This window comes from Sorghum bicolor, chromosome 6 (genome assembly GCF_000003195.3).
Source record: "Sorghum bicolor cultivar BTx623 chromosome 6, Sorghum_bicolor_NCBIv3, whole genome shotgun sequence".
Taxonomy (NCBI): Eukaryota; Viridiplantae; Streptophyta; class Magnoliopsida; order Poales; family Poaceae; genus Sorghum; species Sorghum bicolor.
Genome location: NC_012875.2, coordinates 49,174,708 through 49,199,798, shown reverse-complemented (window position 1 = coordinate 49,199,798; position 25,091 = coordinate 49,174,708). Strand labels below are relative to the sequence as shown.

Genomic DNA, 25,091 nt, shown 5'->3' with positions numbered 1-25,091 from the left:
GACATCCTTCCGACACATCAGATGTGACACCCAAAAAATTTTCATCTTCAATCTAAATAGGGCCTAACTAAGAATATCTATTTCTTTTACACACTTGTTTTATACTCTTAAATTTAAACTAAGGACTTGTATTAATTTTTAAGACCTTAAATCGAAGTGGTGGATTGATGGTGATTATTTTGCGTTGGAAAGCCATTTTATGACTTTGGTTAATGAATTGTTTCTCATCATAAAAAAAAGAACACGCAAGCACATATTATGTGACTTTAAAAAGTCCACTTTCGCTCCAATACCAGTCCAAATTCATACATTTTCGATATTCTAAAAATATATGTATTCGCATCCGAATTCGCATGATATCTGATATGCTCCGAAGCTGATCAAGAAAAAAGGATTAGAATATAGAAAAGTCATTATCCGCTCTGATTCGATGCGTATTCATCCCTACCTTAAACGATTAAAAGAGAAGGGCGGGAACAAGAATTTCAAAAATAAAAAAAGATATACAGATACACCCTCTTTCAAACATGTGCTATTACTATTGATGCAGCATATTCCATCCATACAACAGATTGTCTTACCACAAGATGCACATCTAGGCTTTTTTTTAGAATATATCTTACATCCAGTTTGTATACACATAAACACCTATTTAGCTCTTATAGTAGAGAAGTATAATTGCCAAACATGGGAAATGCAAGCAATAAACAATGTTGAAGTTTCTACTCCATCTCCTTTCTCAACATGACGAAAAATCTTGACTAGGCCTTGTTTAGTTTCGATTTTTTTTATTTTGAATACTGTAGCACTTTCATTTTTATTTAGTAATTATTATCCGATCATGAACTAACTAGGTTTAAAAGATTCATCTCACGATTTACAGCTAAACTATGCAATTAGTTTTTCTTTTTGTTTATATTTAGTGTTCCATGCATGTATCACAAGATTTGATGTGATGGGAAATCTTGAAAAAAAATTTGGTTTTTGGGGTGAAATAAACAAGGCCTGTGACAATTGGCCTGAACTCAATGAAAGAGGAGTATATTACCAATTTACCATTTCACATAAGTCAATAATTTCAACAGACCTTTACAAGATCATGAATTCTTGGGGTTAAATAGATGGAATAACAGCATAGGGAGATATAGAGCTTGCTTTAATCCCGTGAACTGACCATGGCACTTACCTTGATAAATACAATATATGTATCCTATTGAAAAAGGTTTTGTGTTTAAAACTGAATTCTTGGGAACAAAGAGCATCATAGCATGGGAAAATATTAGGAGCAAACCATTCTCTTCGCGCAATCGTAAAAACTATTCCAAAAATCATACTTAGAGGTTTCCAAAAATTATAAAATGATGCACATCCATAGATGTACGTTGTAGCAAAATTTGGGAGGCAAAATTATTGTGTAAAAATCCACAAAAAATTAAAAATTTCAGGTGCAAAGTGCAAATGCACATGAAATTTGTCATTTCCGTATGAATTTTTCTAGACTGATTTTGTTTCCCAAATTTTGTGACAACATACATCTATGAATGAACTATGGATGTGCATCGTTTTATAATTTTTGGAAACCTCTAAGTATGGTTTTTGGAAGGGTTTCCACAATTGCATGGAGAGGGTGGTTTGCACCCACTATTTTCCCCCATAGCATGAACGATGAGATAGGAAGACCTGGAGCTATATTTCCATATTCAGGAAGAAAAAGGCCCCACATAACTTTAGAAGTATTAGGTTTATAACACCTAAGTTGAACTAAGAAACAAGTTGGTCTTAAGAACACCAAAAAGAACAATGAAATTGAACTAAAAAAAAAGGAACAATGAAATTGTTATGGACCCGCATCACCAAAACTGAACAATTACAATGACAATATGCACTGAGACATTTGAACATTACAGATCGATATCATATTAGCGCTATCTGTTAACTAACACCATTGCACGTAAATGTTGTGTGTTCTTCTGGGGCCTATTTTCTTGATTCCTTAGAGTTGGGTAGTAGTAGTAGACGTACACAACAAGTGTAAGAGTCACCCTAATACTCCGTAAGGCTGGTCCGTGCCTCCGTGGTCCTTTCTGGCTGGATATGATCCAGAGTCCAGTCGCTACTCGCAAGATTCGGGCCGAATACTATGCTGGCTCTACTGAATTCCGAAGGTAACGGTCAGTCAGAATTATTGTGTTAACCTGCTGTTCTTACTCACTACTACCAAGAACGCTGCACTAATGTGTTCAGGCAACATAAACAAATTAAAAACGATTTGGATGTGCATCTGATCGTTCCACCAGCTCATAAATTTTCATCCCATCCGTGAAGCCAGACGCCGGACAAATTATGGGCAGGCATACAATGATGATAACGAAACGCATTGCGACCGAGGGCGTGTGGCACGAAAATTAGCCTGGCCGCTGAAATGGCCAAGCATCATCGATCGTGGCCGTGTAAAGCAACCCAAGTACCGAGAGCAGTGATGGATAAACGATGGTGAGCATCTGGAACTCTTGATCGCACACAGCTTTTAATCTCCAGCCGTGGTGAACAACATTTTCACAATCAAGCATACACCACCTCATCAATCGCTACCTTTGCTTTACAGCGATGGGTGATGGCTGTGCACCATTGCTTACTGGACACTTGGTTTTGGTTGACACTTGGCAGCATCAGCACGGATTCAGACAATCAGACCAGACCTGGCTGATGCTTCAGTTCAGGAGGTCCAAGCCTGATAGCAAACAACGATAGCTGTTCATGGCATGATGCATAAGCATTTAGAAATTAATGCCTGTGTACCAACTGCGGACTAGCTGGGAAGAAGGCACGAACCTGTGGTAGCTCTCTATCATTGGTTGCAGCCTTCAAGCGTTCTACTCGGTACAGCAAAGTGAACTAGTGAAGGCAACTGTTCCTATTCCCGTGCCGATGAGTACTACAATGTTACTCTCCTTTTCCCACAAATTTGACTAGTTCGGCTTTGGCAGCTTCCATGACCACGGGGAAATCAACCTCCACATAGCGCCCCCTGCCAACCAAAATTTCAGCCTGTGAGATACATAAATTGGTGGGAAGGAAAAGATATATATGAGAGGGAGAGGAGAGAGGAGAGACCAGAAGTGGTTCTTGGACCAGGTGGCAGATGGAAAAGCTGGGCTTGATATGCCATGCATAATCCTAGCAACAGCCCTTGGCGTGAATTTCGCAAATGAATTGCTTTGAAGGAACACCTGTGGTGCAGCGAAGGTGTTGTCATGGCAAATTGCGACGAAGACAAAAATCATGATAGACAACACAGTGATTACCCATACCTTTATATCAGCTTGCAAGAACGGGCTGCAGGACGCAAAATGAAATGCCGAATCGAGTCACATAAAGTTTTAGATTAGATTAGTTCAAAGTACAAGTGAATCATTGTTGTCTGCTTGAATTGGGAAGATGAAGCGCACAAACCTGCTCTTGTGTGGCTGAGTACAGTTGTTGTCTGAGGTGGAGTAGTTCTTACTGAAGTACTGTATGATCTTCTTTTGAATGCACGAAGTGTGCTGGGAGCCAGAACAACCATCAATCCTTTGGCACCCCTTGACAGCAAAGTTTGCTAGATCAAACATAGCATCCAGTTTACTGATCTGTACAACAAAGCACCACAGATTGGTTAAGACGAACTAGGAACACAATTATATCTTCAGAAGTATATTGGCTAACAAAATAAAAAAATCCTAGATACTCGAATAACTTCATTTAAAGTTTGGATAAGAAACAAATAGAACATTATTTATGGAAAAGGGGAGGGAGCATTTGAAGGAGACTCGCAGTGCACCTTTGAATTTTCTACTTCAGAAAGCCATTTTGTGATATTTGCTGATAGTGCGTTCAAGTCATCTGGCTTCTTTAAGATCACGTAAATACAGGCTGGATCTTTTAATTCAAATGAAATTTCTCCAGAGAACTGAATGGAGGAAAAATAGAAATTAAAATGAGTCAACATAACAACAACTCTACAAATCTGAGGCAGAAAAGGAGTTATACAATGGCTAAAAAAGGCACAACACTTGCAAGTCAACATTCTTAACTGCTAAACATATTACTACATAATCAATCTCTATGCTCAGGGCAACAGACACAACCTGAAGTGTAACCGCGCGACTGATATGGATAAAAATTAATAAAAGAACACGAAGGTGCAACTCGACAAGACAGAATATATAGGACCACCAGGTTATATCACTGATCAGCAGGTACGGAGTCATGTATATATGTATTTTCTTAAAAACTAGATGCATTATCCACATTAGTTCCTAGTGGTAAATAAAGTCATGTAAAATTTACTGGGGTAACTGCTATTCAATATTTTATTGGCATAACTGTAGTCTAATGCTATTCTTTTCCACAGAATCCTATTTTTGGTACGGATGATGTGATGTATTACTTCAAAAAAGAACATTCAGACTCAACTCAATTGCTGAAAAAAAGCAAGAAATTTTAAACATGAAACACTGTTCACTAAGTTAATTAAGATCACATCCTAATGCGTGCAGTGCACCAAACATAACTCCAGCAATTCAATTCTGAAGATATAAATATTCATTTAACTAAAGGTTAGCCTATCCTGCATTATCAATTGTGTATTGAATAATGGTAAGCAGCCAGCCATGGAAAGAATTGATGAACACCTGGACAACATTGGTATTAATAAGAAAAAAGAAGTATTAGGTTCAGGCAAACCTTTAGCTGTTGCAAATGATCAAATACTTCATTCACTGTGATGCTCAGATCATTAGCTACCTTTGTCATGTCGAAGACAAAATTTCCACCCTTAGTCTCTGACCTGTAATTCAAAAATGGAGAATCAGAATCTCAGTAGTGCAATAGGAAAAAGAAGGACGCAAGCAGATAGTGGTTACTTATTCAGAACTGATCTAACTAGTACATCTTTGTCTGCAAGCAACTGTGGTGACGTCTGCATCGATTTAACTGAATGAATCAGGAAATGTGAAATAAAAGGAGGCAAGTATGATAGCTTAACAAAATAACAAAGCACATGGTATACTTCTGGTGATTGAATGCCTGGGTGAAGGTGTCCCTTCAATAGTAAAGACTAAAGGGTCATTCTTCAATTACTACCATGGTGATCAGTTGAGCAAACTAAGCAAGATTTTGGTTTATAGTGTACCAGTTATAACAAACCAACTGCATCCAGAATTCCAGACAATGGGATTGCTCTACAAGCATTAGATGTACCTTATGAAAATACAGTGTGCAGGTTACACTGAACTGAGGAAGTAAACGGAGATATTGCTGACCACCGATTTCTAGCTGTGTTAGGACAGTCAAGAGCACCTGCAGGATGAAATGATCAAGTTTGATATTGACATCTGAAAAATAGATGGACTATTCAGAATTTCATATTGGATATCAATGCATTGGAAATGAAAGACACTTTTAGGGGATAAGAATTCCAAGTGCCTAAAAGATCAGAGGGACAGAGTGCCTAGATGTGCACAGGGTGATCAAATAATTGTCTTTGGTAGCACAGGAAACAGCTGTCATGGTGACCATGATTGCTCTATAAGTTGACACCTTATTACCATGCAAAAGTGATTTACAACCAAAAAAATAGTTATGAGCCCATGACTACAACAAATCTGTAGCTTGAAAATCTAAAGCTTATGGTAGAATATAGTGACACAACTGCCTGAAATGCAGCATGAACACATGGAAAAAGAAACTAGGTGCATTCAGCTGATGGCAGATATGGCCATAAGGGCATAAGGCAGATGCGAACCTCCTCTTTTATATCAAACTTGCGTGAAGTCGACTCTTTAACCAAGGAGCAAATGTGCCCCACTGAATTGTCACATGAAAATACCTGGCAAAGAAATTTGCTCATAGCATATTCGTCAACACCATCACTGTAAAAAAGAAGGGTTGGTTGAAATCATTCCATTGGAAACTTAGAGCAGCTTGATCATGTAAATTACAAAAAGAATTTTTTTAAAAAACGAACACGAAGATTAGATTCACCTGTGCGAAAGACTACGGCTCTTATAGAATGTTGTTGAATCAAGAAGTAGATGACAATATGACAATCGCCCATCCCTCCCAGCACGCCCAGTTTCCTGGAAAGAGCACAGTAAGATGTCTAGAGCAGAGAAAAGAGAATGGAGAAAAAAGCATTCCACCTGAAGTATACCTGTATGTATTCTTCTAAGCTTTCTGGCAAGCTATAGTGAATCACCTTTAAAAGGGGAAATGCTTGAATCAGTCCAAGTGATAAGGAGTGTAACTTTGCTTAAAGCTATAGGCTGTCACATTTGAACTTTCTACGCTAATCATACCCCTTCAACGTCACTCTTATCAAGACCCATTCCAAATGCCACTGTTGCAACAACCTTCGGTCACAGGGAGGAAGACAACAAGGTTAGACATTAACAACTGTGTAATGCATTTGATAAAATAGGTGCTGACAAAGAACTGCCATTACCACTCTTATTTTGTTAGAGCAGAAAAGCTCCTGTACACGGCTCCTATTCTTCATAGCAAGTCCACTGTGGTAGCTCTACAGAACAGAATCCGGTGTAAAGAAACAATAAATGCAATAAATCTATCTATATCTCCTGTAAACATAAACCCCACTAGCCTAATTCTCTAGCACCTCCTTGAGCCACGTCATCATCCACTTCTCCTGTTGCCACATGCAAGTACCCACTCACAAATGGTTTCAGTAATAGATGCAGTTACTTACACATGACCATGCACGCATACTGCTAACATTATTCTCTCACGTGACTTTCTCTCTTCCTCTTCAAAAACTGACTACTAATAATCATGCTATATATAGATGACTCGATAGACTATAGTGAGGACATATTTATATTCCTCCTTCATACCCACGGCAACGCGCGGGGAATCCTCCTAGTTCAATCAAGGTGAATACCAACCTTAGCAGTAATGTTGTTGTCACATAAGTACTTTGAAACATAGTCAGTTTCTCCCTGTCAAGAAAAAAAACTGTTATATCTTTGCAGTTGTATCAGAAAGATTTAGGTAATGGACATATGTGTGAACATCTTGAGGAAACAGAAAGGAGATCACCTGAAACTTGCAATAGACAATTATACTTTTCATGTCAACAAAAGGTGAAGACTTCAACAACAGCAATAGATCCTTCAGTCTGTGTTTTTTAAAAAGGACTGGATCAACATGTGCTCACAGAAAACAGGTTTGCATGGCTTCTTACATAGTTAGACTTAGACCATATTAAACAATCCAGTGTTGTCATCAAAATGACCTACCTGTTATTGCTCGTGCTGATAGACAGCTGCAGATTGTCCCTTATTTGAGATGTTTTAATGAGGTTATCAGATGGTATTTCTAAGGCAGTCACTATCTCCTCCAAGGTTTGAGTTGTCGCAGTTGCAGTCATTGCAAGAATACATTGAACATTAAGTTTTCTTCGAAGTAGTGATGCCCGGAGCCTTAGATACGAAGGTCTAAAATTATGAGACCTGCCCATTGTTCAATATCAAGACATAAACTTTGCTGAACTAACGATAAGTAATGAGCAGACCAAGCACATAATAAGAAGAGAGAAGAAGAAGAACGATCATAGGATGTGTTAAAGAAAACAAGCAGATGGAAAGCAGAAAAAAGAGAAAAGCTTGGTGCTAACTGCAAAGAACAGCATGTGTATCAATTGAACTACAAGGACATATGAACTCACCATTCAGAAATGCAGTGAGCTTCATCAATAGCAACTAGAGATATTGGTAGCCCATCCCTAAATATTAGCAGAAATTCTTCATTCAAGAATCTTTCAGGGGAAACAAAAAGCACCTGATCATAAATGGAAGGGAATTAAAGCATAGCTAAACAGGTCAGTATAAACATCATCAACACAAAGGATATATGAAGCACAAGATCAGATTGGCTTCATTTTCAATATATTGAGAAATCTGTCTATCTTAGATTTAATTTTGACTTCCATAATATTTTCATCAAAACATGCTGTTGTGTTGAAATAGCATAGATAGCCAGGATTGCTCACTAGTTAGGGGAGCATCAGGGCTAGGTTACTGTAACTAAAATTTGCAGAGGATTTAGTAGTCATAGTCATAAAACTAGGAGTCAAACCAATGTACCTTTATTTCCCCTCCACGCAACCTTTGTAATGTCTCATGAAACTCATCGCTTGTCTGAAAGAATTTGATAGAGTAGAACAATGATCAGAATAAGGATGGCTAGGATTCCCATAAAAGAATATGTATGCATATTATTTACCTGATTGCTTGCAAGAAGGCCACCTGGCAAAAATGCAGGTAGCTTCCTCAGTTGATCCACCATTAAGGAGAGCAGGGGGCTTACCACCAGTGTTAGTCCAGGCAAAATCATAGCAGGCACCTAGAACATAGCATTACTGTCACTTCAGAACTGACCTTAACAACATCAATATCTCAAAGTTCTCACCACACGTCCACACCTGATAGCATAGTGACTTGCCCGCACCAGTAGGGAGCACAAGCATAGTTGACTCTCCTGCAACAACCTTCTGGATTGCCTCAAGCTGCCCCACACGGAAAGAGTTGTACCCATAGACAACTCTGAGCAAGCTCTCGAGATTCTGCTCAGATGGGTCCTCTCTTGCTGCTTCGACGGCCTCGAGGACACCATTGTCACCTACTGCCCCCTTCTTCTCCCGCTCTATCAGAGCTTCAGCCACAAGATCCCCTTCCTCGTCGCCGCAGCTTTGAGGTTTCGCTCCGCCATGTCGCTGCCGCCGCCAGGAGCGGTATTTCGTCGGCCGCCTAGCCTGGGCGTTCTTGAACGTCCTCCTCCGACCGTAGCCATTGATGTTGAGCCGCACAAAGTTTCCTTCGGCGCCCCCTCTCGGCCGCTTCGGTTGCTCCGCCTCCGCCGCCGCGGGTGCCACCTCCGACACCGAATTGGGATGCACCCGCTTGGGCCTCGTCTGCGGCGGGGCGTCCGGCGCAGGGCACTGCGCTGCCGCTGCGGTTGCTATCTCGGTGGGCGCCGGAGTGGGCGCGGGGGTCGGGGCGCTGAAGGCGACAGCTGGATCGAAGGAGGGGTTGCGCGACTGGACGAGACGGCGGAAGGAGGAGGAAGAGACGGTGCTGGTGGCGGCGACAAGCGCGGGAGCAGCGGCGATGCGCGAGACGAGACCGTGCGGGTCGGAGAGCGCGGCGGAGGGGAGGGGAGGCGGCGAAGCGGCGGCGGTGCAGGCGGATGCTGCAGGCTTGGGCTTCGCCTTGGACTTGGGCGCTCTGGGCTTGGGCTTGGGTTTCACGGCGGCGGTGTGCTTGGGGTTGGGACGGGGTTCGGGCGGCGGCCGGGGCGGGGGCGAGCGGACGCGGGTCGGGGAGGCGGAGACATCGGAGATCAGGGACCCCTCGGAGTCGGAGTCCCCGGCGGGGAGGTGGGAGTACATCGGCGTGGGTGGGGGGGCTGGGGGCGGTGCTCGTCGCCGTAGTCGTGGACGGAGCCGGAGCGGGGAGTAGCGGGGGATTTGGGGGAAGAATTGGAGGCTTCCCGCCAAGGCAGTGTGGTGGCATCTGTGTAGAACGGAGCTGGGAATCGGATCGCGATCTGCGCGGCCTGCCCGGAACGAATGGAGCGGCTCTCCTGGCCGGCCCAGCCCATCGCATTTCCCGCTTTTCTTGCCCCGTCGAGGACGGTTTCTTGCCGGCACGTATTCATTTTCTTCGCCGTTGAGTGAAAAAACATTTCGAACATTTGTATATGGCCTTCAATGGAGTACAAGTAGTTCCTATTTTGAGTTTTAGGAAATGGTATGCTTCTTTTAGAGGAGAAATGTGAAACTATGTAACTATTCTTGGCCATTTGATGAATAAGAGATTACATAAATACTTAGATACTTTAGAAATTTAGTTAAAGTTTTTTAAAAAAATTAGGATAACTCTAAAAGTTAAATCTTTCGTAAACAAAGAAAGTATATGCATTTCTAGCGACTACCAAGAGAGAGTATATGCTCAAAATGAATCGATAAACGAGTGGTATGGTAATGTGAAAGCTCGAAGGCTAGTGGTACAAGAAGAGAGTACATGCTCATAAATTAAAGAAAAATGGACAATGCAGTTAATAAAAAGAAAGGACCAAAAAGAAAAACACTTCGGCCGAGTCGCGACATCGGAGTCCAGTGCGTGTGGCCCACACCCACACGACCGTTGGGCGCGCCGGTCCGGCCCACTTTAAAAACCCCCGTACCCGTCCACCACCGTGCGAACACATCCGATCCACCCACCAGAGCCGGTCGATCCGTTCGAAAACGCTCCGAAAAGACCCCACGAGTTCTTCTCCCACACCCACCACCCACACCGCACTGCTCCGCCGCCGCCGCACTAGCCGTTGCCTTCTCCCCTTCCCTTCCCCGTTCCCATTCCCAAGGAGTTATCCTCACCGGCGGATCCGGGGCGCCGCAGCAAGAGGGAGGAAGGAGGAGGAGAGGATACTACCCGAATGGCGTCGCGGACGGCGTCCAAGGATATCATCACGCTGCGAGGCTCCGCCGCCATCGTCAGCGAGTTCTTCGGTACGCACGCGCCGCCCCTCCCCCTCTCCTGATTAGTTGCTTGCGCCCATCGGGGTGTTTGATGAAATGCTTCGGTTCGCATCGCAGGATACGCGGCGAATAGGTACGGTACAGTCTACAGTGTCCGGCACACGACGGCGGCGCCGGCGGCATCGGTGCCGATCCATCAGGGATTAGATCAGTGAGGAGGGTTCGGGGTTTTGTATTGACTGATTGATTGATCCGGTTCCGTTTTGGATTTTTGGTGGATTTGCAGCATCCTCTACAACCGCGCGGTGTATCCTGAGGAGAGCTTCACCAAGGTGAAGAAGTATGGGCTCACCATGCTGCTCACGCAGGACGAGGGGGTGAAGGACTTCATCGCCAACCTCACCTCCCAGCTCTCAAGTCGGTTTCCTCCCACTCACCTGAGATCGATGGCTCTCTCCTTCCTGGATCGCTCGCGAATGTGGTCTTTCACTTTTTGGTTTTGTGTCTCTGAAACTGAATGTTGCATGCAGAGTGGCTGGAGGCCGGGAAGCTGCAGCGGATTGTGCTGGTGATAATGAGCAAGGCCACCAGCGAGGTTCTCGAGCGATGGAACTTCAATATCGTCACTGACGCCGAGGTCGTCGAGAAGGGGTGCGCCACACTATTTTATCCCCCCATCTTCATCTTTCTTCCTACGAACCTAACCGATCCAAAGTAGCCGGTGCCCATTGTGTCAGTCATGGCTTGATTGTGAGTCTTCTTCTGATGCTCGTCAGGGCTATCAAGGAGAAGAGCGACAAGGAGATCATGAGGGAGATTCAGGCCATCATGCGCCAGATCACCTCCTGCATCACCTACCTCCCCTGCCTCGACGAGCCATGTAAGGACAGCAACCGGCATCCAGTCGCCTAATTGACCTTCCTCTCCTGCATTTCGCCTTCCTTTTGGAGGGCTGCAAGTCTGGTGGCTGACTCTCTCGTCTCCTGCTCCCGTGCCCTGACTGATCAGGCGTGTTCGACGTGCTGGCCTACACGGACACCGACGTCGACGCTCCGGGCACCTGGGTCGAGAGCGACGCCAAGCTCATCGACAACCCGCAGATGGTTAAGCTCCACTCGTTCGACACCAAGGTATGTCCACGCAGCAGACCCGTTTATGAGTTTGTCTGTTCGGTATCAGTATCACCGATATGGTTCTCGATTGGATTGCTACTAATTCACTGTTCCTGTGCTGGAGTGGCAGATTCATAAGGTGGACACGCTGGTGTCGTACAAGAAGGATGAGTGGGACGAGGAGTAGGGTTTGCACCAAGTACCCTGCTATCGCTAGAGCTTGGCGTGAAGGCAGTGTGAATCGTTCATTCACGTCTAGCGCGTACTCCCACTCCTACCAAACCATTCTTGCGTATTCCCCTGTCTGGAGCCCTGGAAGCTATGTAATTCTGGGATTGAAATGCAACCTTTTGCGATCTTTTTAGATGCTGTTTTTACTTTTATAATATGACATGTCGCTGACAAGCGCCTGTGCGATGTAACAATTATCTTGCCCGTTTAGATTCCCTGGACACAATGTGCTGGAAACTTTCAGATTTACTGCAAGTAATCGTAGAACAATCTAGTTCTCTGGAGGATCATTTGCTGCACACTCCAACTGCACATCTATATTCTAGTTACCAATGTCACTATTCAGCTACATTTTACATATATCAGAGAATAAAGGATGGCCTGGCAATTACACTAAATGGTAGTACTAGCAGTAGCACTTTGACACGATGCCTTGCCAAGGCAGATGTTGCAAAATCAATCACCAAGTGACCGCAGCCCCTGATACATCACACCTGGTCGGAGATCATCAAGGCTATCGACGTTTCTATAGCCTCCATACTCCCTGAGAAATGTCCAACCACGCCGTAAGAGGAAATCTCGAAAGTCCTCTTCAGTGTAAAATGTCTTGTCTTCTGGCGTCTGCATGCGGTTTCCATCACAGAGTTTGATTGTTATCCCTGAAAAAAAGGATAACCACAAACTTCAGTAGTTAAATGAAAAGCCTCTCAAGTGATAAAGCCCTATGGATTTTCTGTCTGGCCAAACTACAGTTGGAGAAAGTACTGTCAATAACATTGTACTTTTGTAACCTCATGTACTAATCTCATCCATGCACACAAATTTTTAGGAGTCTATGTTCTATTATCCATGCGGAAAAGGAGTTTGAAAAATAAAACAAAGTATTACTATGTAGTGATTGACTAGTTGCCCATGATAAAGAGTCTATGTTCTAATTTTCACATTTCCCTTAACAAGGCATAACAACGTCACAACATCCATATACAGATCTAGTTATTCATAAAGTAAAGAATTTCATTCCATGGCTAAGAAGAGAGTTTATAGGTACCATCATCAAGATTAAGTGTGTATGTTCCAACTGGCATGTCCCTGTCCAAGGCTCGAACAACCTCATCTTCATCTTCAAGCCAGAAAGCACGCCTTGTTCTTAATCCAAATGCTGATTTGATGGCTTCCTTAATTGCTTCAGGAGTACCATCAATTCCAATCCTTTTAGTGTAATCACCCCACTTCACTAAAATGACTCTCCCACCGAAGCTGCCATGGTTATCTCCACCTGTATGTATTTATGCAGATTTTCAATTGGAACAATAAATTAAACCAAAAGATACTTTTAAAATACTTGCACTGAACTACCCAGTTTTGTAAATGGCTGCTGGAATTCAGTTTACTATAATTTAAGTAAGAGCTACCCAATGTTAAGCACTTTGAAGGCTACAGAATCTTAAAATACAAATTAAAATGTTGCTCATCTCTCTAGGTAGTTGATTTATCACCTCAGATGTAATCCCTCCGTTCCAAATTATAAGTCGTTTTGGCTTTTCTAGATACATATTGTTCCAAATTATAAGTCGTTTTGACTTTTCTAGGTACATAATTTTTGCTATGCACCTAGATATAGGGTATGTTTAGATACGTAACAAAAAACATGTACCCAGAAAAGCTAAAATTACAATTTTGAACGAAGGGAGTAGAAGTTTGAATGAGAGCAGTTAGTACATAGAAAGTTACAGGTCCCTGCCACCTGCCAAGAACTATACCAATGAAAATCATAGGTAAAACTAAGATAGTAAGATCTGAACTAAGGTTAGGTCAAAGTAGAGGAGCTTCAAAACCTTTTGCTTCCATACGGTTTAACAGAACAGGGAGCTACACTGAATTTGGTTCATACACCACACAGTGAGATAACAACAATTCAAATTATACAAATTTATCACCAGTGACAAGTTAGAGGGCACTCATTCAGAGGCACTGTATTAATTTAACTTGTGGCATGTGCAGATTAGTACCATTAGTAGAGGTGTCTCTCCAATTCCATGGGTTCACACCATTGGTTGCAACTGCATCAGCAGCCGTCAAGGGAAGCGGATGCCTGTCATCCTCCAAACGATCATCGATACTCAGTATTGGTCTACCATTTGCTAGAAAACATGAAAGGGTATAGTCAATAACACATAGTCGCTATATGAGTTAAATTAAGAAATAGATCGTGATTGTTACACATGTAGGAGCTCAGTACCTTCCACAGGACCAAAAGGAATGTTAGCATCATCAAAGCCTAGATTGAATGCAGAGAATATTAGTTTATGAGCTAACAAAAAATACTGCAACCAAAAATCAAATAAAGCACAGAGTCCAAATATTTAGCTACAAAAAGCATGATAACGAACTAATATTAATGGAGCAGGTAACTGAGACATATGAGAGTATGAAAGCACACACCATATAACTTCAAAAGCTATCAGATACATGGACACAGCACGTACAGTCACCACACACTCAGAAACGAAATCAACTGCATATTGCATATAGTTGATTTGGACAGTTTAACAAGGCTTATCAACTGCATAGGTCATATTTTCTCAAATTGCTCGATAAACTTGCACAGTTTAACAAGCCTTATCATTTGCACACATCTAAGGCCAAAACCCATAGCATGCACCCAAAAATCGTTATCAAAATAGTTGATTTCTATCCAAAACCCAAAGCTTTTTGCATTTTCAAAATCTCTTATGTGGAATTCAAGACATCACAGTAAGCGTTTCATCTAGCAAAGCATGACAATCTCTATAAAAACAGAGGCCAACCGTTATCTGTGGTGAACTGCAGGTAGGACTCGATCTTAGAATTGGATGTGGGGCTCTTCCCGGCAGCACCACTGCCAACGCAGCCGCCACTGCCGCTTCCCGTCGCCTTCCCGCGGCGCTTGAGCAGGTCGTCGATCTCCTTGTAGTACGCCATCTTGGCGTTGCCGTTCCCTCCAGCGCCGGAGCCGGAGCCGCCGCCGCTGTTCCGAGAGTGGCTGCGCGCCTTCTTGAACTCCTTGAGCAGGTTGCGCCACTTGTCGGTGCACATGGTCGGGGAGCGGTCGAACCCTTGGTCCCGCATCCGGGCGGAGATGGCCTCCCAGAGGTGCTTGTTGGACTTGGAGGTGTTGAAGTGGGCGTCCATTTCCCGGCGCAGCGCGATGAGGCAGAGGGTCTCCTCACGGACCCAGGTCTCCGCGCGCCTCTTCGGCGCCGATCCCGCCACTGCTGCCGCGCGGGAGGAGGAATCGTGGCCGCCGTCCTCGCCGCTGCTCTCCGGGAGCAGCAGCGGCGGGGTGGGCGCCGCCGGCGGCCCGGAGAGGAGCATGGCCCCGGCGGCGCGAGGAGGAGGGGGGAGGGGGGCGGGGAGGCTGGTGCCTGGTGGCGCTTGGGGTTTCGGAGTGGCAGTGTGCTGTGGCCTGTGAGAGGGAGGCGAGCTGTGGTGTGCTGTGCTGTGTTGGTGAGGTGAGGGGGACTGGGAAGCGGCGATGGGGGCCGACGCTCGACGGGCAGCATCGGGGACGACGGGGCCCCGACACGAGCAACGGGTAGGGCAACCCAGCCCACCCGTATGGCCCTCTGCCAGTCTGCCCCTCTTTGCTTCGATGAAGTACGGAGTAGTGTTTAGGTCCGGCTTAGCTCCTGAGGCCTTTGTTTAGTTCAAAAATTTTTAGAAAATTAACACGGTAGCATTTTCGTTTGTATTTGATAAATATTGTCTAATCATAGACTAACTAGACTCAAAAGATTCGTCTCGTCAATTCCGACCAAACTGTGCAATTAATTTTTATTTTCGTCTATATTTAATACTCCATGCATGTGTCTAAAGATTCGATGTGACAGAGAATCTGAAAAATTTTGCAAAATTTTTTGAAAACTAAACAAGACCTGAATTCCTGAGAATATGCCCATCTTAGCGTACGAGTGATAGTTAGAGTCACACGCCAAGCTTTATATACGTATGTTCGATTATATAAAAAGTCATGACTGAAAATATTGAATGGCTCAAAATGTTATTTGTTGATTTGTTATGAGAGAACAGAAAAAATACGGCTTATAAAACAAGAACGAAGCCACCTTTTGGAGCGGCAGTAGGAAATACGAAATGGTGAAAACGTAGTTTGCCTTGTTTAAGGTGTGCGTATAGGTATATCAAACTTTGTTATGTGTGATCTGATATCTAGAAGATTAAGATGATGGATTGACAAAATAAAGTATTGTATGTCTCCACTCTCGGTACTTACTATTTCGGATTCAGATGGGCCAAAACTACGACATGCATCTACACCATCTAGATTTACAAAGCAGAAGTTGGAGGCACTAATTCTGAAATAAATTCAGAAACAAAAAGATGTATCGATCACCAAAATGACAGTTATCTCGAAGCTGAAAAGCTCCATCACTAGCATGCAGTGATAGATTGAGTATACAACCGTGTGTGGAGATGTGAGATGTTCCATCGGTTTGAAAAAAATGGCTTCTCCTCTCACACCCATGTTCATAGGTAACTATCGTTCCATATTTCTCGAAATCTTGAAGACAATGCTCAAATGCATACAATTGCTCATGGTCAACAACTGGGTATCGTTATGGTGCAAAACGTAGCAATTATAAACTTTGAGATGTGTGTAACAAGATGAACGGTAATGTAACAAAAACAAGACATGTCAATGTCTTTAAAACAGACAGCTTAAAGAGCATTTGTCCAAACCTGTATGTAAGGTCAGACAACATTACAACAACCACTATCTTAGAAGCAGAATTGTTGATAAAACCCAATTTATTTTTGCATGGGCCAGAGCTACCTCGACCTGGGTGGCCTAGCTTGACTATTGATTTGGTCTGGTTTATAGTTTTTTATGATTTTATGTCAAAATTATAGACCCAAGCCAATTGAAGCGCACGAAAATCTTGGGCCAAGCCTACGTTTTGAACTACTCGAGTTGGGCTATTTTCTGAGTGGGTCGTATCACGTTTGAGTACGTGTTGAATGACCCATGATCATGTTTATTTCGAAGCAACACTTAGCACTTGAAGCAAACGTGTGGCATGGCAATAAGATGCGATCTCTGCTTTTTGATTGTACTATATATATGATACGCCTAGATAATTCATAGAGCTTGTTCTCTATTAAAACTTTTAACTTTACACCAGGGACACTCCCGGTTTAGACTGGCAGGTTAAATATTCACCCAGTAATCCATTATATTGTTTTATTAGTGTGTAATCTATTAACTGAAGCTTGTTTGAAAGCTATCATGAGATATTATGTTTATCTTCATCCAGATGCAGTGTTTAGTCTCACTCTGCGTATCACTTTAATTTATCTCCGAGGCTAAGTACAACTTTAGGTGGGCTATGCATCCGCTGTAGTAATGAAAAAAAAACCATCATATAAAATCTCTACAACTTATTACTACATTGAACCACCGTCGAAGCAAATTATCAATCCGTATACACGGAAGTTCTGCATAAGACCATTCTTATTTCAACTGAAACCTGGACATGCTTTCTCCTTGCTATATATTGTTGAATTAGCATGTGCAGCATATATAAATGAGGGAAGGCAAAAGCAATCACAATTTAAACTAAAGTCACCGGAGAGGAACTGCAATTGGAGTAGTAGAAGCAGCCATGACGATCGGTACCTGAGCCATGAACAACGCACGGTCGAACATCTCGCCCTCTACGACACAGAGCCACAGACTGAAACGTACTGTTGGTTGACCCAACCACGAGGGACGCCCTCGGATGCACACTTGCACGAAATTACAAGCCTAAGAAGCAGTGTGGGCTGAATTGAGACGGGCCGTCAATTGGGGCCTGGATCCAGCTGGGTATGCGTGGACCTGTCACCGTGGGAGGACCCCCCGTCACCGCAGCTCACCCCACGTCACCGCGTCAGGCGTCAGCGTCTCCGCGTCGGCGGTGCACCCACTCGCTGAACCACCCTAGCGCGTCGTACTCCTTCGACCGAAGCCTACCTTTCGTGCCGGCCAAGCGGCCACGGAACGGAACGGCCGAAGCGTTCGTTCCGTGCCGGCCAAGCCGCTGCGCGCGCGCCTGCTCTGCTCTGCTCTGCTCCCGCCGTGCCGCGGACGGAGACGGACACGCAGCGCGCGCGCGCGTGCGTCAGCGCTTACAGAGGCTGGCCTACCCGTTCTTCGCCGCGAAGGCATCCGCGGGGCGCCGGGCGGGTCGCGGGACAGACAGACAAGCGCCTTTGACTCGCGAGGGGATTCTTGGGAGGGCGACTGGTGGGCGTGTGCGCTTCCGCCGTGCGCCCAGCGGTGGAAAAGCGACTTTAAGCGCCTGCAGTTACCGCTCCTTTTTCCCTTCTTGGGACAAACCGGTGCCACCGAACCCGAAATCGAAGATCTCGACGTCTACTCCTCCTCCTCCTCCTCCTTCTCCAAGGACAGCGTCCACATCACACTGCAACTAACTAGGCAGCGCGAATCTCAGGGGAGAATGAAACAACACGCTTTCTATCAGAACGTCGTCATCCGTCTACTAATCGTGTTTAGAAAGTTTTGGTCATCGCTGATGCGTTGATGTCTTCGGCCTCCAAACTGCTGGTGGAGATAGAGTAATTAGAGCTAGCTATCCGCAAGATTTCTTGTATCTTTAAGATCCAAGAGGAAACCAAGAGATAGCATCTGTTTAATCAAAGAGATAATATAATATTATTCGAGAGAGAGAGAGAGAGAGAGAGAGAGACCCGTTGGATCAGATTTGTTTACGCCATTAGCCCCATAACCAGAGCCGGACCATCAAACAGCTACACGACACGAGCCTGTTTCACCACGCGCCCCGTGCACCGCGCTGTTTTCTGCCTGCGGCCGGTGCCCCGTGGGGCGCACCGCGATCCGGCGCCGCCCGCTCGGCGTCACGTCCCCTGTCACGGCCGCTCCACGTGTGGCCGGCGGGGAACACGTGTAAGGAGCAGCGCCCAACAGCCTCTCCTCATGGCTACCGCTCTCTATCCATGCGGGCATGCGGCCATCCATCCATGATTTTTTTTATGAAGATTATTGTAGTATTTTTATTTTTATTTAATAATTATTGTTTAGTTATAGGTTAACTTAATTTAAAAGATTTATCTCTTAAATTATAAATAAATTATATAATAAATTTTTTATATATATTTATATTTAGTGTTATATATATATATTAGACATTTGATGTGATTAAAAATCTTGAAAATTTTTATTAGAAACTAAATCAGATATAACGCGCGCACCCTATGTCCCGGGCTCGTTGCTGTGGCTGCGCTGTCAGCCTGTCACGTACTCCCATCCGACGTTTGTGGCGTGCGCGGGGACAGAGTTGCGTCAGCGGTGGCCCGCGCGTCAGTCTCCTCGACTCGTGTCAGCTTTGGCCCCCACGCGTCAGGGCGCGGGACCTGGTGTGGTGGTATGAAAGTGTGAACCGGGAGATGCGGATGGAGGGAAGTAACGGGCGGCAAATGGATGGTAACTTTGCAGGTAGCCCCCGGACTCTGATGAAAACACGAGTTTGTGTGACCGGGCGGCAAATTGTGAAGAGGGATTGATGTGTCCATTCCGATAACAACTTTATCCTTACAAAAACAAAAAATAAAATAGGATTTATCATTTTTTTCTGTAGATTTTAAGGCGGTATCGTGGCAATAACCAAGTCTTTGCGATGTTAAGCTTTTCTAATTCTGCGTGCACTACCGGCTTATCACGGATGTTATAGATATTTTTATAACTCTTCTTCTGATAATCTTTTGACGGTATCATAATCATATCCCCAACCTTCCTAATTCTCCGCATCCTTCAATGTCTCCGGCTTATCGTGGCCGTTATAGATGTTTTTGTAGCTTTTCACTATCTTTCGGTGCGCCCGTTTCCTTAAATTCGTTATAAATATGCCAGTGGTGCCACAATAGTAACCCTAGACTTTTCTCCCCCTTCTTCTTCCTCTAGAGCCGCCGCCTTACCGAGGTTGCTATGAAACATCCCAAATAGTATCACAATAATAACCTAGCCCTTCCACCCTTCCACTGGCGTCACTGATTTATCAAGATCGTTGGTAGTAGCCCTAGCTTTCCAATTTCCACACCTCTTCTTCATCGAGCGTCGTCGACTTGAAGAGGGGGCTATAAATGTTCCGGCGACACTTACAGTAATAATCCTAATCTTATCACTTTTCTTTCTCTAAACATCGTCGGCTTACGAAGATTCCTTTTGTTTTTCTATCCTATCGCTTCTAGTTTCATTATGGATGGAGGCATAATTACTAGTGTATCCATTGTTCATCAGTTTTGGCTTAATCGTTGGTCTTATCCGCTATCTATTGTCATAATTTAAAAAAGATGGACAAGAATAGCAGATCTAGAATCGTTCTAGATAAACTAGAGAAAAAATATGCTCAATCTCATATGCAAAGGGTGTTTGTGACTGATCTGCTTCATATTTTTTTAGCTCTACTTCATATTTTTTAGCTAAACAGGTTCAACTCCACTATTCGAGGAAAAATGGTAGAGTTACGAGAATATCTAGAGAGGTGCTCCACGAACTCTATTTTCATATTTTTTAGCTAAACAGGTTCAACTGCACTATTCGAGGAAAAATGGTAGAGTTACGAGAATATCTAGAGAGGTGCTCCACGAACTCTATTTTTTTATGGAGCTGCTCCACGGTAGAATATGTGAAATAGAGTTTGCGGAGCAGTTCCAAATACTCTCGTAAAGGCATAAATGTTCACTTGACCATTTGATATTCCACTTCATCTCACACCGTTATGGTGTCTTTATAATTGATTTTCTATAGGTGTTAGTATTTTTTGGGAGGGGGTGATTCGACCTTTACATAGATCAATTAAATTCCTTTTGGATGCAGACCCTTCCGCGGCATCTAGAACGGCCATGAATTTAGAATTGTCACTGTCACCGTGGAAATGCATTCACGCTCTTTGATCGCCTTCCAAGTATGCAGATATGCAAAATTAAGCCCACAGAGTTTCCAAATAGCAAAACCGCGCCGCAATCCAACCCCGCTCTCGCCTCGCGCGGTCCGCCTCCGCCAGCCTCACCGTTACCCCAACGGCGCGCGCGAATCCGCGCGCGGTCGCGGGCGGGGGGCATCTTCAGGAACCCCCGTTCGGACGGGAGGAAATCCACCACCAGAACGCAAACGAAAAGGCGAGTTAGAAAAACCAGATCGCGCTAGCCTAGCCAGCCGCTCCGCTGCCCCGGCCCCCACCAGAGCAGAGGCCGCCACACCCTCTCGTCCCTTCCCCACCCCTCCTTCTCCTCCGCTCCCCTCGCGCGGCGCGGAAGAAGGCCAAGGGGGACGGCAGGAAGGAAGAGGAGGCTTCGAGATTTTTGCGGAACCCCCACGCCACCCCCCGCTCTCCACACCACCACCACCACCACCATCACCGTGTCCTCATAGCCCTGCCTCCCGCGTAGGGTTTGCGCGCGCCACCGTCTCCAGTCCAATCCCAGCACCACCCGTCCTACCGCCGCCGCATTCGGAGCTCTGCATCTGCCCTGCAGCCCGATTCGCCAATCACCGCCGACCTCCTCGCCGTACCGGTTCGGGGGGATTTCGGTTTCCGTTTCCCACTGTTACTGTTGCTGGTTGTATCGGGGATCTGGGGAGGAGTGTTTGTTTTGGTGCTGATTGTTTGTGGTGATTTGGGCGTGATTATCCAGGCTGAGTGGTGTTGGTGATGTCGGGTGATTAGATTTGGGGGTGGATTGGTTGAAGGGATTCGGCTTATTATTTTTTGTTTGGGCGCCTAGCTTCTCTCTGCTATTGGATTGGGATCCATGATCGAGATTGCTCTGTGAAGTTTTTGGTCCTTGGGATTGTGTTTTTTTGATCGGCCCGGACCAGGAATAGAGGGTTCTCTTGAGGAGATCTAGGGCCGCGTGTTCTATCGTCCTCTGTAGATAAAAAAAAATCAAAAAAAAAGAAAAAAAGGAAAAAAGGAAAAAAAAAAGAGAGAGCGAGGGATAGAGGAGGTAGTAGAAGGGAGGTTGGAGGCTATGGCGCTGAATTGCTCGTCACGCTCGCTCCTGGTGACTGATGATTGTGCCGGCATGATGCTTGGTTGTGGGTGCCGGTCGGAGGAGGCCTCCCCTCTTTCATCCTGCGGGGTGAATTCGCTGTGGTGGGATGAGCTGGAGCTGGAGCTGGAGGAGGAGGTGGAGTCGGATCCTGTGGATCTCTTACCCACGGACCCCTTTGGGATGAACTTGGAGACTACGTTCACAGCTGCGATTGCCAGTTGCATTGGAGACCTCACGGTCATGTCTGGTGCTGGGCATTTTGGAAGCAGTGACGATGATGATTTCTATGCAGACCTGAGTTATTACTTGAATCAGGCTTTTGTGCTCACTCCGGAGCCATGGAGTGGTGCCTATACCGGTGTTTTTGAGGATTCTTTTGTGTCTGGAGGCCTCTCAGGTGCTGGAGGCATGGAACAGTTTTCACGGTTGCCTCCTATTGCATCCTGCTCAGAGCCTATAGGGGTCACAGAGGACCCATCTAGCTCTTGTGACACAGCCTTGCCATGCTGTGATATGGTTGATGTTGCTCCTGTCCAGGAGGGAAATGATGCCCATGAAGCAATGGTGTTTGTTCTGAGCTATCTTGGCTTACGAGACATTCTTGCTGTTGAGATGGTGTGCAAGTCACTACGTTCAGCTGTCCGGAACGAACCCTTTTTATGGAAATGCATCCATATTGACTCGCACTTGGGCAAGAAGGTGTCTGATGCTGATCTTCTGTGCCTGACACAGAAGTCCCCGGGTTCTGTGCAGTGCCTGAGTCTTATGGGCTGTCTAAGCATCACAGATCAGGGATTGAAAGCTGTTTTAGAAAGTAATCAACAGTTAACAAAGGTTAGTATGATGCGATCCATAGGAATATGTTTTATGCATGATACTATCTCCGTAGGAATCTATCTTATGATATTCTTGGCTATCCAATGTTATAATGTTATATTGCTATACCATCTTATATGATTGTTATTGTCTTTAAAAGGTTCTACATTATTGTTGAATTGCATCATGCTTCTGATAGCTCTAGATGCATTTTCAGTACTTACAACTCTGGGCATCCAGCCAATGTTATTGGGTGCTAATATACAGTTGTGGAACATGGCTGCTACCTTGGCTACTCTGTTTGGATCTATGAGATGAACTGAAAACCTAGTTACATATTTTTCCTATTAGCTAATTTCATTAATTTGTCCATATATATTTGCCAGACCACAAACTCGAATGCAAACTAGTTAGATAGGACTACGTACTTGGACTCACCTTGATAATATTGCATGTTTTTGTAGCATAATACAAAGAAAGGTAGTTATTTTTCAACTAAAGCTTAGTTTTTTTTTTCACATGAATATTTATTTGCTTTACTGTATTTCAGTTTTGTTGCAATAGCAGTTGAACTGGTATGAAAAACTTAACTACCAGTTTTGGCAATCCACAATTCTCCATTTACTTAACTGCCTCCTGTCTCTTTATTTATTTTTTGATACAGTTGGGCATTTTTGGTGCTTTCCGGATTACTCATCAAGGTCTTATTGACAATCTGAGGTCATTTAATATGGTAGCAGATATTGGTTTAAAGAAACTCAGAGTTACAAATCGTGTCACTGCATCAGAAGCACAATATGAAGAGTTGTTGTCCTTGATGAAAATAGACAAGGAGCTGGCATTACACAAACAAGAGCCTCGGATCTTTCATGCTGATCGTCTTTTACCAGATCTTCATGGTGGATATGTTCCCGATTCTTTCGTACCAGATCTTCATGATGAATATGCTCTTGATATTGAGAAGTGTCCTCTCTGTCCTAATTACAAGCTTGTTTATGATTGTCCATCAAAGGAATGCAAGACCAGCGGAGCTAGTACTTGCAGAGGGTGTGTTGTTTGCATCTCAAGATGTCTGCGATGTGGGAGATGTATAGACAGTGAGTTCCAAGAGACATTTCTTCTGGAGAACCTTTGCCGTGACTGTGTCAAATACGAAGACTCACCCCCCACAGAAAAATAGATGTTTGATTCTGTTATATCCACTGGATGTGAATGGATACAGTTAACATAGCATTTCTTCTGTTGATTGATGCTCCTATCCATCAGTCATCTTGACTGATTATTCTAACAAGGAAAAGAAAAAAAAAAGAGAAAGGTATACCAGTTTGCTATCGGTGTAGGTGCTCAGATGATATATTGTTTTTGCTTCCAAGAAAAAGAAAAAAAAACAGTATAACCCAGAAAACCAGAAGATGAAAGTATGGTTTCCCTATCAGCGTGTCAGCAGTGAGTGGTGGCAACTGACAATTGCGGTACGTCATGTTATACTTCTAATAATATTCTTTTGGTCCTTGCAGCAAATTTTTGTACTAGCTCAGTTAATGCATGCAACTAGCTAGAATACTGCTCTCCAAATCGGGCCTTAGCTTTTTACCGAGTCTTTGCTTGTATTGTTGTTTCAGGGATGTTTCCTTTTGGAATAATGAAGTGCTCAGTGTTGAACTACAACAGTATAATTTTTTTTCCAGCCGGTTGCTTGATGCTGCATGTTCCTGGGACATCAGAAGTAATTGATTTCATTGGCCCCAAAATAAAATCAGATGTATCTATCTGTCCAATATTACCTATCAACCTGTGTGGCTGCGTGCTATATTACTTGACAATTGACAAATGTAATAGTTATATCTAGTTGTGTGGCTGCGTGCTATGTAACTTGACAATTGACAAATGTAATAGTTACTGTCTGGGTAGTGGAAACTTTGTACTACCTAATTTATTACAATAAATAAAGACAAAACATCTAACTTAGCTAGATTCTTTTGCACCTGCAAATGTCAGGTTCCTGTTTTTGCCAGGTGTATTTTCAGTTTTTGTTTTGTTTGTTTCTTGTGGCTATATCTGTTAACTGCTATCCGGTTACACATCCGTCTTTTTTGTGCTGGTGAGCGAAATAAATGGCCGTCCATTGCTAGTGCTGATGAAAGCTGAAAACAAAGCATGCGATTGGCTGTGTCTCCCTTTATAGTTTTTGCTCTCTGCGGTCATGTTTCCATGCTACTGAGTGCTGCCTCTCTCCTGGAACCAGGTGTCTGGTCCCGTCCTTCTCTGCAGAAGAGACGCATTGTCGCTTAAATAATGCAACATCCGCAGGACATCTGGAATGG

The 25,091-nt window shown here is 44.2% G+C and overlaps 4 protein-coding genes across 4 annotated transcripts; 2 read left to right on the top strand and 2 right to left on the bottom strand.

The window, feature by feature from the left end:
• Positions 2,183-9,549, bottom strand: LOC8060169 (ATP-dependent DNA helicase Q-like 5). Its single transcript, XM_021462612.1, has 21 exons — positions 8,480-9,549; positions 8,281-8,400; positions 8,142-8,195; positions 7,724-7,836; positions 7,296-7,508; positions 7,096-7,174; positions 6,942-6,995; positions 6,485-6,559; positions 6,339-6,392; positions 6,194-6,238; positions 6,025-6,119; positions 5,786-5,912; positions 5,242-5,340; positions 4,905-4,960; positions 4,726-4,828; positions 3,821-3,949; positions 3,454-3,629; positions 3,312-3,336; positions 3,115-3,230; positions 2,833-3,028; positions 2,183-2,731 (listed from the first exon to the last, which is right to left on the bottom strand). The coding sequence occupies exons 1-20, from the start codon at positions 9,443-9,445 to the stop codon at positions 2,944-2,946; spliced, it is 2,784 nt and encodes a 927-aa protein (XP_021318287.1). The 5' UTR covers positions 9,446-9,549; the 3' UTR covers positions 2,183-2,731; positions 2,833-2,943.
• Positions 10,262-12,170, top strand: LOC8073686 (mitotic spindle checkpoint protein MAD2). The gene is made up of 7 exons (XM_002448037.2): positions 10,262-10,567; positions 10,655-10,670; positions 10,824-10,954; positions 11,068-11,188; positions 11,314-11,417; positions 11,546-11,667; positions 11,780-12,170. Exons 1-7 carry the CDS (start codon positions 10,495-10,497, stop codon positions 11,834-11,836), a joined length of 624 nt encoding a protein of 207 aa, XP_002448082.1. The 5' UTR covers positions 10,262-10,494; the 3' UTR covers positions 11,837-12,170.
• On the bottom strand, positions 12,109-15,479 carry LOC8060168 (trihelix transcription factor GT-1). The gene is made up of 5 exons (XM_002446648.2): positions 14,688-15,479; positions 14,120-14,158; positions 13,890-14,021; positions 12,929-13,156; positions 12,109-12,539 (listed from the first exon to the last, which is right to left on the bottom strand). Exons 1-5 carry the CDS (start codon positions 15,232-15,234, stop codon positions 12,337-12,339), a joined length of 1,149 nt encoding a protein of 382 aa, XP_002446693.1. The 5' UTR covers positions 15,235-15,479; the 3' UTR covers positions 12,109-12,336.
• Positions 21,060-24,739, top strand: LOC8073685 (F-box protein SKIP14). Its single transcript, XM_002448035.2, has 3 exons — positions 21,060-22,785; positions 23,432-24,239; positions 24,390-24,739. The coding sequence occupies exons 1-2, from the start codon at positions 21,928-21,930 to the stop codon at positions 23,945-23,947; spliced, it is 1,374 nt and encodes a 457-aa protein (XP_002448080.1). The 5' UTR covers positions 21,060-21,927; the 3' UTR covers positions 23,948-24,239; positions 24,390-24,739.